The sequence below is a fragment of the Tiliqua scincoides genome, chromosome 13 (assembly GCF_035046505.1).
Source record: "Tiliqua scincoides isolate rTilSci1 chromosome 13, rTilSci1.hap2, whole genome shotgun sequence".
NCBI classification, from domain to species: Eukaryota; Metazoa; Chordata; class Lepidosauria; order Squamata; family Scincidae; genus Tiliqua; species Tiliqua scincoides.
The window spans coordinates 17456811-17476214 of NC_089833.1; the positions used below are offsets into that span (position 1 = coordinate 17456811).

The window sequence follows — 19404 nt, forward strand, 5'->3', positions numbered from 1 at the left end:
GACCATGATGTCGTTTCTTCTTTCAATGCTACCAACTGCACACGGAGGAAGTTCATCTATTCACAAACAACAACTATTACTACTGTGAACAACACACTGGAGAATTGGTGTCATGTAGCAGCTAAGTGACCTAGCTGTGAATCAGGACTTCTGATAGAGTCTCCCCCCCTATTAAGAACTCAATAGTTGGCCTTAAGCAAGTCACTCCCTCCCAGCTTCAGTCTTCCCCACCTGCAGTATGGGGACAATAGCACTGACTTCACAGGGTTGTTGCAAGGACTACATCAGGAGTTGATACATGAAGTTCTATATAAGAAAGTGTTATATAAATGCTAGGTATTTCTGTTACTCTCACCCTCCCCTCCAATGATCTCAGGCTGGCATATTTATATATTTATTTGCTCTATTCACATCCCGCTTTTGTCCCCAAAGCTTTCATCTTCACAACCTCCCTGTGGGGTTGGTTAAACTGAGTGTGTAAGACTGATCCAAGGTCATCCATTAGGCTTTGTAGCTGAGTAAGGTCTTGAACCACAGGCTTCCCAGTTTAAGATCGGCCAACGACACTGGCTTATAGCAAACTGCTCTCTCTCAGGAGGAATTCTGCAAATACTTCTCTTCTCCCCCCCCCCCCACAAGGTTAGGAATAAATACAAAACAGCCACACCTTCGTATCTGCTAGGAAACAACATGCAATTGATTCACAAACTTTACTGAAATTCAAATAACCCAGGAATAAAACTAATGTAACCATTTGCAAAGCTAGTGCTTGAGAGATAAACATTTGTGTTAGCAATTAATTAACCAAACTACGATAACTGTCTCTCTCACAAAAATTTGGCAGTTTGCACTTACAGACAAATCTATGGAAACAAAATAAATTAAGTAAAGTAATATTCCCTTTTCCTCCCTCCCCCCCCCCCCCGCCCGTCTTGTGCCCCGTCACCACAGTATCAGCTCTCACAATAGTGTAACCTTCATTCTACTCCCATTCATCATGGAAATTTAATTTTCTAGCAGGTATTTAATCACTCACTATCTGATATAGGAAAAAGTAATTACTGTTGAGTAGCTTCATCGCATCGTGTTGGTAACTTTGCCATTCCCTCCCGATTTTAGCCATTTGACAATCCAAGCATATATGAAGATTTTTTAAGATGCTATGGGATGCATACAGGAGCGCTAAGTTCTTAATTTAACCATATGGATTTCGGAGGGCGGCTTAGGTCGTCCCTACGGCAGATCAAAACGACAGCTCTTTGTTAACAAAGAGGAGACAATCCGAACTTTCTGAAGGCTCTGCAGGAATACCTACTTAAAAGAAATGCAGTATTTTCCTATCATTCATCTCAATTCTACTGCTCGTAATCTCATTGCGAGATGCAGAAAGGTTAGGGATGTTCATTTCATTGAACAGCGGCAGGAATATCCTATGTAGGAATGCACTTAACCTGTCCAATTCCCTTTCTCCTTATTTAACCTTTCGTGTCTTCAAAAGCAGCAACCAGAAGGAACCCAAATGGCTTCCAGAGAAAACTATGGGCATGAGCCTCTTGAAGGTTCTCCTGCACACACCCACTGAAATGAAAGGGTAGCTGTGGAAGGGGGAAATGTCACAGTTCAGTGCTAACTTCTGCAGAAGACAAGAGCTTGGACTCCAAGGGCCTCTTTGGGTATGCCCAGCAGAATCTTGGACTTCCTCCCATACGGCCAAATCCTCAGTTGTTTCATTCCAAAATAGTTTCATTTTAAAGTTGCAGGTAGCTTTCGCAGCAAGCAGCTGGCCGGCAGCAGAGTCTACCTATCTCTCAAGGCCAGAGCGTAGACACTCCCGGGAACAAAGACGACACACGGCAGATGTCCTCCACCAAACGTCCCTTTACTATGTACAATATATACAGCAAACAGTCCAGGTAGCACACAATTCACGGATCACACTGACGTAGCCTTCGGCACAAAATCCACTCTGCATCTCCCACCATCCAGCTTGCCCTGGCCGGAGTATATACTTGCTACAGCCAATCGGAGTGAGCTAGAAAGTGCTGAGTCACTCTGATGGCACGTGGGGTGACACACCAGGCAACTGCCTCTGCCTGGTGTTGCATCAGCCTTTCCCATGATGCTTTGTTTAGTCAGGCCAAGGCTTCAGGGCCTGATACTGTCCAGCCTGCAAATGACCTGCAGCCCCGGGGATGATCCCTTAACACAGTCAGTGGTTCTCAATCTTCTGACCTCCACAGCTGCACATTGCAGAGCTACTAGAAGCCATTTCCAGATCACGCCAGGCCCGCGACACACTTCCTTGGGCTTGTCATGTCCTATTGCACTGCAGACAAATCTCTGCAGTGCGACAGGAAAGCACTCAGTGAGTCCGCCACTTGAGAGATTATTATTGAGACTGCCTACGGTAAAATTGGTTTTGTTGTTAAGTCATTTTGCTTAAGGCGGCAGTTTCCAAGAACCTACCAATAACTTTTAAGTGAGGACTCACTGTATTGTGCCACAAAACTTAAGTTTTCCCGCCCCACTTCAATTCAAAGCAACCAGAACAAACAATCAGGGAGGGGGAAAAAAAGAGACTGCATGTGTGTTTCTAAAGTAATATGTGAGCCTAATCACAATTTCTTCCTGCTGGATTTGCAAGGGACATCAGACAAAGTTAAAATACGCATGACTGTGATAACCCAGAAGAGGTTACAGGAGGAAGCGCCTGACAGCGGAAGAGGTCTGTCAGCCTCACCTGGAGAAGGGGTGTGTGGACATGCGAGACCACATGAGGAAGTCTTCGCCACTCGCGGATCGCGTAGCCGCTAGCCGTTTCCACCAGGCGCTCAATGTAATTAAGCTGTTGCTCCTCAGGATGGCAGATCGCCAAGTATCCCCGGTACATGTGGACTTTCCACATCATCTCCTTGGGGCAACTCAGCTCCACCTTGTGGCAAAACAGGAAGAGAAGGTCAGGGAGTGCTTTTCAGACACAGGTGCACAGCAGAGAGGGAGAGAGGGAGAAGCCTGAATTTCATGTCATTGTGTTAAAAGATGTACAAGGCCATCTTTTTAATGCAACAGCCCTAACCTTGGTCAAGAAAATATTATTTTTTTAAGTAAGCTCCAGTTAGAACAGGGAAGTTTGATGATAATTACTAGCCATAAGTAATTTCATTTTCTCTGTAAACCACTTTGTGAACTTTTAGTTGAAAAGTGGTAAATAAATTCTGTTCATCATCATCATCATCCTTCACAGATATAACAAGCAAACAAGATGAAAAAATGGTGGGGGGAGGATTGGGAAATGGGCTGGGGTCCAACTTGATACATTACATTTGCTTATTTCATATAGAAAGTTAACAGTGTGCCATTTAACACTGATACAGGATGAGTCTAGGGATATTTATTTACTGCATTTATACCGTGGCCTTCCTCCAAGGACCCTGAGATAGCATACACTGTTCTTCCCCATCTATTTCATTTAATACAACAGCAGTTTGTGTAAACAACAAAATATGTCTTGTGCCCTATAAACAGTCACTCGGAATTTTAATATATAAAATATATATATTCTCCATTGGGGAACAACAGTCACATTGTACAAAGCCCTGCCATCTTACATGAGCCTCTGGGAGCAATATTAAACCACATTGGCTTAATATACTTCTGGTGAAAAAGATGGACAGTAGCTATAGAGGCACGAGAAGCACAGCGTCAATTATGCATGCCCACCCCTTCTATTTATGAAAAACATGTTTTCTGACATTTCTACACGCTCAAATCTCAGCAGCTCAATTTACAGCTTCACTATGCTCTCTTTAGTTCATTAGTAAAGGCCCTCATTACGGAGGAAGGGGGGAGAAAATCTCTCATTCCATCTACTCCAGCTACAACGCGTCCACAGTCGCTGGTGGCTGTCACGTCGACTCAGCCGGCAAGCTTTCACAAGAAGAAGCTGTCAGACATGATCAATTCACTCAGCTGCAACTCAAGGTTTCAGTTCTGTCCTGCAATTTCTCCTTTATTGCACAGCTGCGGTGGGGGGCAGACGCTGCCGATCCCCCACCCCCATGTGTTTCTTCTAAAAAGATTGCATAATTTCTACAGGAATTGGGGCTGGCTTGAATGGGTACAGAGGTCTCTTTAAAATAAATAAAGCCAAATTAATAGAAAGGCAAAGAGAATTCCTAACACTTAGGCAAAATATTAAGATTAGGCCTTCAGGAGAGCTCCCTGCAGTAGCCAGATTAACTGCACAAAAAACAGCAGGACAGAAAATCCACATTTTCTAACATATTTTGGGTTCCTTCATTCTGAAAGCAGTCACTATATTTAGATCTGGACAAGTTTATTTCAAGTATCAGCTCTCTCATACTTGACTGAGAAACCTGCATAGTTTCTATGGTGGAGCAAATACTTTTAAAATACCTATTTTAATATCTTTAAATATCACCCAATGTCCTTCAGGACTTTTAAGAACACTAGATAAACAGCCAGCTCCAATCATTTAACCTCAAACACCACCTGCCAATTATGCAAAATTATTATTATTGTGTTTATAATTAACTTCCATAGGAATTTTTCACCCAATGGCAGTTTAGCCACCTGTATGAGACAAAAGACTTAGCCTGTAACAAGAAAAGCTTGGCTAGACCTCATGACCAGGACGACTTAGGTTCTGGAGGATCATTTTCCAATATGGCTGCTTGTCACTCTCCCACAGCATTTATCTCACACATTTTGGAACCTAAATTTCATATAAATATTCTGAACAGGCTCCACAGTTCATGATTCCCAAGGAGGACAGAACCACAGTGCCGCTCTTCCCCCCACCCCACACACTTTTGTTTGCTAGAAGCAGCTGCCTGGGTACGGGACAAAAGCGATAAGCAGTAACTGAGTCATTTGTCTGTATTTGGTTTGTAGATTTTCAATCAGCATCTCTTTCCTTGAAGAGTAGGGCAAAATCTGAGGCTCCCTCATGTGAAAAATATGCTTCAATTGTCAGGACATCCCACTGTGCTCTCCATCACACGCAGTCCTCTCCAAAGCAGGGCACAGCATTTCTGGACATGAGCTGGACATGAGCTGGACATGCACTGTAACACCAAAGAGCAAACTGGAAACTGGCGCAAAGACGAAGGAGGCCCACCTGCACTAGTGCCTCCTTCATGGCTGTCCAGTTGGAGACTCGCCAGGCACATTCCAGTACGAGGTATGGATTGATGTGGCCCTTTGATTGGCCGTACTCCGTCAGCGCCTCCCACTGGTTCAACTCCTTGGAGCACCTTCCAAAGGGAGAAACGGCATCAATCTGGCTGGTTGGTTAAGAGGAACTTCCAGGATTTCACAGAGTCAATACAAGAAAGTTAGTGGCTGCCCCTGGATGTGTTTGTGGAAGCCATTGAAGCACTTTCAAAAAGGTTTAATCATACTTTAGTATCTGTGACTGGGAGTCTGCACAAGCCCACTTCAAGTCAGTAACGTTGCCTTATCTGGCCAGTATCCATGTCGGAGAGACACGATGATGCTGTCATGTCACACACACCCCTTGTCATTGCATCGCCCCCTGCCTCCAGAATGGCCTATGAGGACCCAACCATAGGAAGGAGCTCACTAGAGGACACATTGCCCATGACCCCCTCAAACCTCATGCTGGCCCCATGTACATCCAACAGTCTTTATTCACTCATCGTTGTGCTTTTCTGCTTAGTTATCTAAATGTTTACATTCCTCTTACAGTATATTCTCTACTGTATAGTCCAGTCATTTTCAACCACTGTGCCATGGCACACTGGTGTGCTGCGAGTGGTCCACAGGTGTGCCACAGGAATTTGGGGGAAGGTCGTTTATTAATAGGGCCAATGGGAGATGTGAGCCCCCACTAGCAATCTGGTGTGCCTTGTCAATTGTCAAAAACCTGGTGGTGTGCCTTGACCATTTTAGTGCCTTGTCAGTGTGCCGTGAGATAAAAAGGTTGAAAATCACTGGTATAGTCCAACGCTAAAACTTATGTTTCAAAGAGGCAGTTAACAAACACCTAGCAGCAATAACAAGGCACAATCTTCTCCCCACAGACAACTTATAAACTAGAATTAAAACCTCAATTTTCAACCAGTGGGCCATGGCATGTTGGTGTGCCGCAAATGGTCTGCAGGTGTGACATAGGAGTTTCGGGGAGGGTCATTTATTAATAGGGCTATTGGGGATGTGACCATCCCCCGCCTGGCAGTGGACCAACTACTCACCGAATCCAATGGTCTTCCCAGAGCTGATATTCGGGGAATATGGCAGGTGAAGCATTGCTTCTTTCGTGTTCTTTCTTTGCTTTCTCCATCGCCTTTTCATACGTTTCTTGTGCCTTAAGGGAAATGAGATAAGCTTTATTTTCCCATGACAGGGCCTACAGATGGACAACATTCCCACATCTTCCAGGCTGGAAGCCAGATAAGGGAAGCAGGGCTGCGTGGACACAACCCAAGTCACTGATTGCCCTCCACTGCACTAATTGTCCGTTCAGGAAATGTGGAGCCAAGGAAGGCATTCAGCCCTCTCACTATCATATAAGCAAGAGACAGGTGCTACTGATGGCAATCTGAGTGGAGCTGCACATGCACAGTTCTCCTGATGTTAGCAAGCAGCAACATGCACAGCACATGTGTGCATTAACGTGTTTTCTTGTTACACCAAGATCCAGTTACATTGCTTCTGCTGCGACCATGAGACTGATGCAGCAGAGTGGCTTTGAGGCTGAAAACCAGGAGTTCCTCAGTTTTAATATCCACTCTGCCATGAACTTACTAGGTGGGGCTTAAGGCAAGCCTCTCAGTCTTCTCCACCTGCAATATGGGGATAATGACACAGATAGGGCTGCTGCACAGAATATGTAACAGTAATGCATATGAAACATTTTGCATATTCGGGAAGCACTATGCAAATGCTCGAGAGGAGAGTGACCATCAAGAGGAGGAGGAGGTTACTGTTTTAAATATGAGCATCATTCCAAACCCAATTTATTAAAAAAAACAAAAACATTTTACTCCAAGATCCTCATACAGCTCATACAGTTTATACTTGAGGTTCAGTTTTCACTTTACACTTCTTTGGAGGTTAAATATCACTTCGTGTTTTCTAGAGTGGTAACCAAACATTGCAGAAGGCTGTGCAAAGGGTCTTAGCGACAAAAAGCTGCTTTGCAAATCTGATTTGCAAACACTGCAGAAGCTACCCCAGGGGTTCAATTGAGCACCTAAATCTTGCAGGAAAAGCCTATCATTAAATCTGATGATGCGCTGCTGGAAGGCAGAGTGGCTGAGACGGCAATCCTATGCATGTTTTGGGACATACTTCTGAGTAGCTGTGAATAAGATTGGGCTGTAAGAGACACAGGCCAGGACTTCCCTGGTTAGAATCTTGCCTCTGTTATGAACAGTCTAGCTGGATTAAGGCATTCGCTGTTTTGTTTTTATTTACCAATTAAGGAGATGGGGGGGGATCAATAGTTGGCCTTAGACAAATCGCTCCTTCTCAGCCTCGGTCTTCCCCATCTGCAATATGGGGATAATAACAGTCGCCTTACAAGGCTGTTGTAAGAAATACATCAAAATAATATATATGAAACACTTTGCAGGCTTGGAAAGAGCTATACAAATGCTAATAATTATCACTAGTCTTGCTGGTAAGTCATCCAGTCAGAGGGAGTCCCTGTTCTTCAATAAAGGAATGTAGTTAGATGCTTCCAACGGGGCATGCAGGAAAACCGTTTGTGGGCTCATTACATTCATATGATCCATTTTTACTCCAAATACCCTACCTGCTCAAAGAAGCCGTGCTGCTCATACGCAATGGCTGTCGCCGTCTCTGGAAATTTACACCTTTTCTGCCACAAGCCTGCCCACATGTCCTCCTCTTGCAACAGAGAGTAGAGCTCGGCTAAAGAATCAAGGATTTCCTAAGGAGAGGAAAACAAAACACAAAAACAGTGGCTACGATACAGCCTTTGCAGGTTTGTCCCTTTTAAGATACTAACTCCTTGCATAGCAGACATTTCATGCAATTTAAACTACGAGTGCTCAGATCACAAACTGGGATCAAAGGGAATGTGACCAACAAATGGCAACTGTCTGCTGGCGAGACCTAGATGACTATGGAACAATAGAACCGACATATGTGTTTACAGCATATGAGTACATGTAATAAATAACGGGCAGATGGTTAAGTTACGGTTAACACAGTGGATTGTGTAAAGCTGAACTAAGGACTGGTAACAAACAAGCACAGTTGTGTGCATTTGTCATTTCCTCACTTGACCTTTGTAAACAGTGCAAAATGCCACAGCAGTGTTCCGAACCTGTTGAGGCGGAGTGATGCTCTCCTGTTCATAGAACTCTGAGGTCTGCTTGGGCTTGATCTGGAGACTGAGTCCTTTCTCAAAGGCCTGATGCTCAAGCATCAGAGTAGAGCGGAACCAGAGGTTGTGTGTTTTCCCCAAGTACTTCAGCACACAGGGCCTGATCGGAATGGGAGGGACGCACTGCGACATGGCTTCTACGAAACAGTTCAGCGCGCTAGGCTGGCAGTCGCGCTGCACCTGATGACTACCGCTGCACAAGAAGGGGCTTATTTCACCTGCAAGAGCCTGCAATGAGAGAGGAGGAAAAAATTACACTGAAGTTCCAACATAACACGAGGCTGCTCAGCTCGTTCTAACATTGTGGTGTTAATATACTGTGTTGGTTCACACACAGTGTTCCAAAGCCTTCAAAGCATGGTGCCCTGGGATCAAATGGCTTGAGCTGGATTTGCAGTTCTGGCCTGGGAGGCAGGTGCACAGCATGGCATACTAGCTTGGATACAACATCAAATACACTAGATCAGGCATTCCCAAAGTGAGTGTCGTGATGCCTTAGGCTTAGGGTGTCGTGGCATACTCACAGAGGCACTACAGGATGTTCCCAGTGGCCCCTTCTACATGTTCCCCTGGGCACCACCATCTTGAATCACTCAAGATTTCGTGAGAACCAAGATGATGATGCCCATATCTCATGAGATTTGGACGTCGCCATCTTGGATCTAACAAAATCCTGCAGGAGTTGTGTGCCACCATCCTGGATCTCACAAGATCTGCTGAGGAGATGCCGTGACCCAGGTAGGTTTGGTACCAATGCACTAAATCAGGGGTTCTCACACATTTAGCACCAGGACCCACTTTTTAGAATGAGAATGAGACCCACCAGAAGTGATGCCATGACCAAAAGTGACATTATCAAGAAGGAAAATTTTTAACAATCCTAGACTGAATCCTGCCCACACGTATCCAGGAGTAAGTCCCATTTACTCTCATTGTTAAAAGAATATACAAAGTAGCTTGTTAAAAGTACAGGTCTGCAACATTTCCCCAAATACAGTCACATGCCATGGTAGCATCAAGTCTAATATATTAAAAATAAAATAATGAAGTGAATGGCGATCCACCTGAAATTGGCTCGCGACCCACAGTTTGAGAAACACTGCACTAAATAGTTGCTGGATTACCTATAACAGAGCCTTCTCTAGCCACATGCTATTTCCTTTTGGAGTTTTAGGTCATTTCTCTCACCACGCTGCACCATGCAATATAAGAAATGACAGATTTCAAATAAGAAAGCAAATATGTTAGAAGGTTTCCATCACTGCCCCAAAGGTTTAAGGGAAGAAAAGGATTGCGCTCACATGTTGCTGCCGATCAGACAGGATTTTCCACAATCTGGAGAACAGCTGGATCCAGGTTTTCTCTGCCAAGGGTGTGGAAATGTGGCACAGTTGCACAAAGGCACTGAGCAGGGCTCCAGTCTTGAAACAGAAACATCACCACAGTTAGAAACCTTCAGTGACAAGGGAGCCCCCAAAAGGAGACATGGAGCTATCAGTAAAGGTGGGAGAAAGCAGTGATAACGAAATAAAAACACGTAACACCGCCTTTCTGCACTTTGGAAAACACTAAAATCTGTGAAAAAATAAAACTGTTTTCTCCCAGTCAGAAAAGACTAGCAAATGCATCTCAAAAAGCTTATTCAATGGCACAGCTACTGGATAAAGGTAGATTGTGCATACGTGTGGGGGGTGTTTATGAAAGGGTAAGAAGAGAGTAAAGGAGAAAATACTGCTTTACTGACTGCGCACCATACAAAAATGCTTTTCATTAAACTTCCACAAGTTGGCATATTAAGAAAAAAGCTCTAATTCTAAGCAGAGTTCATCAGTGGGCTTTGGTATGTCCAGATATGCCGTTAGTAGAAAGCACATTTGAATGCTCTTTGGTTGCAGACAACATGCAGGGACCCCACCACTGACCTTCACTTCTCGGAGAGTATCAAGAAACTTGTCATGCCTGTTGGTCAACATAAACAACTGGTTGCCAAAGTCCTTTTCGGAAAGCTCTTTGGTTTTGGGCGTACTTGTCTGGTCACCGGGAGCCAATTCAATATCTATTTCCACGTCCTAAAAAAAGAGAGATGTGCAACTATAAAAGCACCCACCCAAAGTATTTGCAAGGGTACATCTCTGTACATGTCAAAAAGGTTATGCTCTTTGTCAACTCCCCAGAAGTCCTGCACATTCAGATGGGCCTGCTGCTTACTTTGTACTCAAGTACAAGCACCAAGGTCAATCCTTAAATACATCAGTCAGGGGCCAACATTCAGGGGCCCATTGGCCAGCAGTGCCTGTACTACAGGACTGTGCCTGTACTACAGTGCCTGTACTACAGGACTACTATGGTCTCTCCCAATTACGCTGTAGTTTGTACTGCATGACTGTTGCCACTACTTCTTATTCTTTCAGGTTCCACCAGAAAGGTGCAGGGTAGTATCAAGGTTCAGGAGTTCAACTGAGACCTGGAAGGTTCAGGTTCCAAACCCTGCTCAGCCATGAAGCTTCCTGGGTAACCTTGGGCCACATTCCGACTTGGCTCAAGGCAGCCTTGTGGCACGTTTTAGAAGGCAGGGAACAAAGCTGCACTGCAATAAGGAAAAGTGAAAAGTCACCTCTTCTTTGGATTCACTGTTTTCTCTTTCACGAGGCTCCTGCTTGACATGCGTTACCATTGCAAACGCTGCCCGGTCATGACTGTCGGCCAGGTTGATAACATTGGTGATGGACGGAAGCATGGCCCCCTGGCAACTGGTCCCAATCGTCGTGTTTCTTTCACAAACAGCCAACAGGAGCTGCATGTTTTTAAAAAGAAGGCACTGGAACGGTTTGCTCAAGACTGATACACTTAAAAACCTCTGTACTTCTATTTGTAAACTCATCGTAACCTTAACTTTGCCGTGGCACAGGCTTAATACAGCACAGAGACAAGTTTACTGGGGCAGACTGCAGTCGTCTTTCCCTTCCTTCTACCACCTAGTCCCTTGTCCTTTCTGTCATCAGCATTAATGTGGGTTCAACTGTAACCAAAACAAACTAGAGTTTACATTTTAAGCAGAGTTTGAAACCCAAGTCTGGTGGGTTTGCAAATGCTGGTTAGGAACGAGTCTGTTTAGGAAAGAAGGGAGGCAAAAAACAGAAGTGCATTTCTAAGACCTTTCGGGGGGCCTTTTGAAGCCTTCTGAGGCCCGGTCCCCACCCATGGATTCGATTTTCTGTGGTTTTCAGCATCTGCAGTCCTGGGAAAAGAACCTCCACAGATGCTGAGGTCATACTACCCATAATGCAGTAAGCTCCCCCATGCTGCTAACAGCCATCATTAAGATGGATGAGAGAGAGGCTCAACTGATCGTGCTTAGTGATTGGCACAATTCACAAGGCAAGTTCTATTAAAACAACTGAGCTGGAGGAGATACATTGATGCTGACACCATGCAGTGCATATAACATCTAGACTGGCTCTCGCTCTCTCTCTCTGATTACTTCAATTAAAACTAATAATAACAAAGGGTCTGCAAGGTGAAAAGATTCAGAAGTGAACTTCTTTTACAGGTGTGGTGAAGTTTCTTTCTCCCAAGGGTCATGAACATTGATTACTTGGAGGAAAGGGGAGGTAGATGGCTACATAAAAGTAATTGCTACCCATTTGGTTTTCTTGTTTGAAGTTTAAGTAATTGTTTCGTATTCACGCAGCGAGTGTCTAGGTTATGTACTGTATTCACATTATTGTTTTTATCTTCAATCAGGAAGTGCTTTGTATTCATGCTTGCATCAAGCTTCCACCTTATTAACTTGATTTATCCTTCTCTGCGCGACATGGATGCATGTGCCACAGTGAATATACGAAACAAAGGAATCCTCAACCATCAAAGAGTATGTAGAAAATCCTGTGTACATCCAGGAAGCGCTCAAGTTCATGGAGTTGTACCAGCAAACGTTGACAATGATTATCACAGCGACCACCCACATTCATAGGTCTTCTCTGTGGCATGAATGCTGTTTTGTTTGTTACCTAAAGCCAGAGGTTCCCAAAGTGTACACACTCACAGGGCTGCGACATAGCGCCAAGCGGCCTCTTCTTACCAGCTCACTTAGGCCGACACAGCGCGAGAACTCACAAGAACAACACCAGATCTAACGAGATGTCGGTCTAGCAAGCCAGGAAGAGGCTGCACAGCACCCCTGTTAAGTGCAAAGGGTCTCAGGGCCTGGTAAGTTTGGGATTCTCTGCCTAAAGCCACGTAGTCCCAGAAGACCCAGTGAGAAAAGGAAAAAGTGCAAGTGCTTTATTCTGCAGAACAAGATCCAAGCTAAAGAGGGAAAGAGTCAAAGAAGACATGCCCCACTTCCCATCAGAAGTGAAATCCTGATGGGATTCCAAAACATCAGTCAGCCAGAGGACATATTCAAAAGAAACTGGAAGAGCTGGGGAAAGGACTCATTTTGGGAGACACTACAAGAAGCTCCCATCCAGCGCCTGCCCACCTCTATGCACTGCTTGATCCAGAAGTGGTTTCCCATCGCCTCCCAGTTCTGTGAACAGGTGATATACAGCAGGCGCTCGTAGACCCGACGCTTCATGGAGTTGTCAAAGACCTCAAAGAACTTGGCCCTGATGAGGGGCTGAGGGCAACGGAGTCCTGAGAGGAAGGCGGGCTCAAGCTTGGCGGTCAACTCGCTGCCAGAGAGATTCTCGTCCCTGCGCAAAAGCAGCAATGGGGAAAGCAAAGCTCATTCTCAGTGGCAAAGATGAACAGACACTTGAACACAAAGCTGGGAGGTTCACATGGAAACCGTCAAGTGGCAGAAGAGGGCATCTTTACTCAGGAGCCCATGCCTAGCTACTTCAACATACATTCAGGTCAGCGCCAGGGGTCAGCCAGGGCACGCACCAGCCTAAGAACCCACACTTTGACTTGCACAAAGTGAAAACGCCTGATTTAGTTAAATTATGAAATAAGATTCTGAACTTAGTTGCAATCAACTATTATTTATAGCATGAACTGCATATTCTGGCAGTTTCTGGTGCATATAATACATGATGCAATCAGAAGGGAAGGCGCCACAGCAGATTTTCGTTTCACAAAGCAGAACAGATGCAGATTGACTTGGGATCTGAAGGTGTGAACATGCAAATGCATTCAACGAAACCTTGAGGAAGACAAGCTGCTACTTTCCTCGGCCGCTGCCACCCCCCCCAAAAAAAAACCTAGATTAGCTTTCAAAGATGGATGGCCTATTATTAAGGTCATGAATGGCACAAATTATGAACCAGGAAGCCGAACCAGTTGATTAATTGCTATAATTACCTATAGACATAGTTAACAAGGTCTAAGAACTGGGCATTTAATTCAAGGTCCTCTGGAAAACGTTTTTCAATGTAGGTCATCATTTTTACTAGCAGAATGGACTTCTCTCGGAGCGTGGGCGTCTGCGTTTGAAAAGAGAAAAAGGAGAACGTCATTTGTTTTCCCAATTTTCTTTTTAAAAAGTCATAAAACAACGGCAGTTGCAAGGGAGACCTCCATCTCACTCCACTTCCATGCCATTCCAGTCCCGACACGCAGCGATAGATGCATTAATGTGAAAATATAATACTGCTCAGCCTGTTGTTGCGCATACAGTGATCTCATCAGCCGTGCTTCTGGCATTTCTACTGGCAAAAAGCGGGGAACGCGAAATTGAACATGTCAGTCCCCTGCCCCCGTCTTTCTTTGGAAAGAACTCCTGACAGCATTCAGTGAAGGCATGAGATGCACAGGATCACATCTGCTCACCTCGTACCTTGGAGTTCAGGCACCTGAGTTTTGACTGGAAAGGGACACAGCTGCATACGTGGAGAGGTTCCCAGGTTCTAAATTGCGTAAAAGAATCTTCCACATGTACATCTTGGACTCAATCACATCGATGCCAAATGCACACCTACCAGGGGGCCAGTGGATGCATCAGGTAGCATGACTAGCAGATGCAATTCAACTCCCGAACCCTATCTGTTTAAACTGAATGTGTCGACGTGGGAAAAGCACTCCTGAGGGTGCAGAAATCACCCTCGGCGTCTTCACCTCTAGATGACACCAAGTTTGAAGAATGTGAAAGTAAGCAGGAGTGGGAAATGTTGTGCACGACACCTTGGAAGACTTAACCAGCAAGGTTCTGCACAGAATAACCAGTTCCCCAGTTTCCCCTGCTAACTCGGCGAAGAGTTAGCATCAAGTGGTGCTCCTCTTATATTTAGCAGGGGGAGAGCAACTGCCCCCCTTCACTCCACTGAAGTTTCTCTTCTAATGGCTGTTTGCTGGTGTCTTTTCTGCATCTTTTCAGACTCTCAGCCCTTTTGGGACAGGGAGACATTTAGTTATTTGACATCAGACTGCTGGGGGCCTTGGAGCAATGCCCTCCACTGGGCCCCCCAGAAGCCCCATTACCACACCCCTAGTGGCACACTGACTGTCACCACTCCCCACCAGCATGTTTCAGGAGTGGGCCTATCCAAGTGATGTTGAGTGTGGGTCCTCAACCAGTTCCTGTCCTCCACCATCACTCCCAGTTTGTTTGTGAGCCTGTCGTCACCACGTGCTAGTGCTCACCTTTCCTTCTTCTAGAAGGCACATTTTCTTGAGGAGAAAGCCAGGCATGGGCTAAGACACATATCCCACTGCCACTCTAAAGCCAGTTATTTCCCTGCTTTCATCCTTGAATTTTAGCTTGTTAAAACATGCACATTAGGGCAGCACCACTCGCTTTAATGTTACAATTAAAAAGAAACCCACAAACCCAAGTACAGTCCTCCTATAAAATGTCTACTCTCATTACAGTGATTAGCAGTGTTTTATGTAACCATAGTAGTTTTGCATGTATATGATGTGACTTTTTGACTGGGAAATAAAGGGCCAGTGAACTATATATGCAGTGAAGTGAAAGAGAGAACAGGGAAAAGAGCACTCCCCCCTCCTTAGGTGAAACAAACAAACTTTTAGTTGGTGCATGGCTACAGGACCCTGTTGCATGCTGGATCATGTGCTGCGATGAGCTCAAGGTTGATAAGGGCCCATGATTGCTTTCCTGCACTCAGGCCTGCCCTGTGTAGTGAATTTATGCAGTCACACACCCATGTACTGGGCCTTCAGCCCTGGCCATTGAGCAGAATGCTTTCTGGAATAACACCTTAATCATCTCCCTGAAAGAGATGTGTTGGGTTAACATCTTCCTCGAGTTGCATGCTTTAATGCGTTCCATGTCATGGAAAAACAAATCTTACAAGATATCGTACGTGCTCAACTCTTTGTGTATTGGTGCCTTGCAAGGTTACGCAACGGTAGTACATTTCTTCTGTGTGCTACAGGACGTGTCAACCCTTTAGTGTACCTGGTTGGCAGCCATTGGAGAGTTGTTCTTCACCCATTCTTCCACAATTTTCACCACTGCACGAAGGATTTTGGCGTCACTGGATTTTTCAATGAGGGATGTCAGAATAGCTTGGATGAAGTTTTTCCTCATTTCCATGCTCATCACGGCAAGGCGAGTCTTCACAAGATCCAAGCTCAGCATGACCAATTCACTGGTACCGGCTGGGGACAGAATAATAATAATAATAATAATAATAATAATAATAATAATAATAATAATAATAATAATAATACAGGTATTTATATACCGCCTTTCTTGGTCTTTATCCAAGACTTTTTTCAAGGTGGTTTACATAGGCAGGCTATTTAAATCCCCGTAGAGATTTTTACAATTGAAAGAAGATTCTTTCTTTCAAGAGCCACAACAATTCAGATGTTTCATTCTGATCTGGCCTCCATCCTGGCCTCCATCCTCCCACGCTCAGAGCAGACGGAATAACTCGGCTCAGCTTGTCAGCTGCTTCAAGGTCGCTCGGTGCCGGTGGCCTCGAACTGGCGACCTGCAGATGTTATCTTCAGGCAAACGGAGGCTCTACCCTCTAGACCAGACCTCCTGCCCTGAATCAAACAGAACCAATCACTGGCTAATGTAGCTTTTGATGACGTGCTTTTGAGTTGGATGACACATTTCCATCTTCCCCAGCAACTATTTCCAAGACAGTAATTCCACAAAAAACACCTCTGTCTACAGCTTTGGGAAAACTTACGTTAAAGTCACAAAGTAGCTATTAAGAGCAAAACAAATGGAACCATATTTATGCTTATTAAAAAAATTTAAAAATACCCGCAAGCGTAATACCAGAATCAACCACCTTGCTCTAGTCACAACTCCTGAAAGGAACAGATGGTCACAAGGGAGTTAACACTTCCACACAGTGAGGACATGGGAACCAGCCACCATTAACTTATTTTGAATTTTAGCCTGCCCTGTTCCAAAGTCTCAAGGTGAAGCCTTGGACCCAAAGGGCACAGAATCCAATCAGAGAAAGAAGCTGAGCAGGAGAAGGAACAAGCAGGAGAGATAAAATTCAAAACACATTCATCAAAGTAGAGTGCTTTTCAAGCCAAGACCTCTTCTCAATGTCACCCCTACAGTTAGCCCTTAAATCTGGCCTAAAGGTCTCTTTCCCTTGCACTCCTGTTAATTCAATGCGCACACACAATTGGGGAACATACGCATTTTCTGGGGAAGAAAAAATTGTCTGGTCCTGTTCTTTGAGAGATGAGCCATTTCCCCCACATGGAGCATTATAGATCCTTCATCCCTGAGCCTTTGCCATCCATGAACGTTTTAACCCTGAACAAGAACCCTTTCGTTTGTAAAAAAAATATAAAAAAGGATATGATGGAGTGCACTATGAAGATCACCTAAAAGCACTCTGGCCCTGACATTAAGAGAGGGCATTACTGGTGAGAAGCCACTCAACCCCTGCGGTAGAAGAGTTGTGACACATTACCTGTGTTTGCCTCTGCCGTCCCTGCCTGAGATTGCTGGTTTAAGTGCTCCCTCACCATCTTCTGCAGGGATCGCATGAAGACCGAAATCAATCTGTCTATATAGCTGGGATTGTTGCTGCACGCTGACTTCAAAATCATCAAAGTGCCTATGAATACAGACACACAAGCACAAAACGCATTATGGAAGACAATAACTTGAAGCCAAGCGTCGCTCCTTCCATTTTGAACCCCCCCCCCCCCGCAAATTTTTTGTGTTCATTTGCTGCACATAAAAGAGTAAAGCTCTTACTTTGGAACTGTAAGGCAATCACCACTCCCTCCCAAGGAGTGAGTTTTCTCTAACTCATTTAAAAGCAGAAGGTCTTTACAAATCCCTGAAATCATTGGACCAGCATTTCTCAAACTGTGGGTCGTGCACCCAATTCAGGTGGGTCGCAAAGCGCCTAAGCTCAGCCACCATTGATCATACAGTGCTGAAAACACAGGGTACAGAGCTGCTAGGCAGAGAGGGCTCCTGGTGGGAGAGAGGCAGGGTGCTTTGCCCTGAATAAGTGGGAAGGTGGGATGCTGGAAAGGGGGGAGGGTTGCATGGTTGGAGAAGGATCCAAGTCTGCCTCCTGCTTCCAAGCTACAACATTTGAATTCCAAGTTATGCAAAATAATAGCATGAGCGCACTGTGTGATGGGACCTCTGGCTGATCAGCTTAGGCTTGAAGCCAAGGCTGATGACGTCACTTCTGGCCATGACATCACTTCCAAGTTAATGACATCATTTCTGGTGGGTCCCAATTGATTATAATTCTAAAAAGTGGGTCCTGGTGTTAAAAGGTTTAGAAACTTGGCTCTGGGTCGCCAAGAGAACAAGCTTATTTATCTTCCTCCATGCCACCAGCTCCCAACTCCTCTCAATAAAGGATGCTCCATATTTTGCATCCTCTAAGAGTCTGCGGTACGAGGGGGGGGGGGATCATCGGTGAAGTTGCATACTAGCTCCAGAGGAAAAAACAGGAGGCTCTTACCTTGGAGCGTTCTGGACAAATGATAAGAAGGATCTTTCTTGGTTAGTGTGTTCTACAGCACAACCTGACACCTGACAAATAGGCAATTCCCAAAGTAAAATTACATCTGTCTGCACAGATCACAGGCTGGGATAGTGAAGGGCATTTGCCATTTAAAGCAGCAGAAGCTCCCCTGAAAGCCGCCGCCATTTCAGGCCACGTTATTGACAGAAGCAATTTCGTGGCAAGCTCAGGATGGACCCTACTTGCCAAACTGCTTAATGGCTTCCATGCTTTGGGGCTGCACTTCGACAAGACCCAGAGAGAGAAGGTTCCTCTGCTGGTTTAATAAAAGTTAATATGTGAAGAAAAGAGAAGCTTATTGCAGATCCTAGGAGGTGAATATAATACATTTAGAGCCAAGTCAGGTCCGGGGGGGGGGTGGGGGGATAGAGTCTACCAGCTTGGAAATGAAGAGAGAGAGATGCCAAGACCATTTGAAGTTCAGAAACAACTTTCAATTCAGACTTGCCATTTGGGGGCACAGCTATTGAATGGAAAGGGACAACCCAGCTCTAGGTTTTCCAGGAGGGTACCGACTGATTTTAGACGTGGTTTCAAGGACCAGACAGCTTTGGCTACCCTTGTAAACCATCTTCACCGGGAAACAGACAAGGGGAGGACAGCCCTGATGGTTCTACTAGATTTCTCAGCAGCTTCTAATACCGCTGACCACAATATCCATTTGGGTCACTTAGCAGAGGCAGGTTTGGGAAAAACTTTATTGTAGTGCTTCTTGTCTTACTTTTTAGGTAGGTTTTAAGAGGGTGGCAACAGAGGACTGTTGGAGAACTCCAAGCAAGATTCCACTTCGTCCCCTCATACTATTTAATATATCCATGATGTCACCAAGAGATGCTGCCTGGGATTGGTGTACGGTGCCATCAAAAAGCTGCAGATATCCAGCTCTCTCCCTCCCTTCCTCCCATGCGGTGAGGGGGAGACATGGATATACCAGAAATACAACAGTCACGTTCCAGTGGCCCTGGATACCCCTCAAGCATCAAGAAAGAGTCCTGGAAGCGCAGGTGTCAAGACACTGTGTTGGATGTTTTTCACAGGGCAGCAGAAGGCATTACACAACCA

The 19404-nt window shown here is 45.1% G+C and overlaps 1 protein-coding gene across 1 annotated transcript in view; it reads right to left on the reverse strand.

The window, feature by feature from the left end:
* TRRAP (transformation/transcription domain associated protein) overlaps window positions 1-19404 on the reverse strand; it is a 112408-nt gene that overhangs the window by 39826 nt on the left and 53178 nt on the right. Inside the window, exons 46-57 of the mRNA XM_066640438.1 lie at window positions 17260-17406; window positions 15762-15964; window positions 13706-13827; window positions 12882-13095; window positions 11013-11192; window positions 10321-10467; window positions 9700-9819; window positions 8339-8626; window positions 7802-7939; window positions 6237-6349; window positions 5141-5276; window positions 2741-2932 (exon numbers count right to left, since the gene is read on the reverse strand). Coding sequence (XP_066496535.1) covers window positions 2741-2932; window positions 5141-5276; window positions 6237-6349; window positions 7802-7939; window positions 8339-8626; window positions 9700-9819; window positions 10321-10467; window positions 11013-11192; window positions 12882-13095; window positions 13706-13827; window positions 15762-15964; window positions 17260-17406 — 2000 coding nt within the window. The remainder of the gene's footprint in view (window positions 1-2740; window positions 2933-5140; window positions 5277-6236; window positions 6350-7801; window positions 7940-8338; window positions 8627-9699; window positions 9820-10320; window positions 10468-11012; window positions 11193-12881; window positions 13096-13705; window positions 13828-15761; window positions 15965-17259; window positions 17407-19404) is intronic.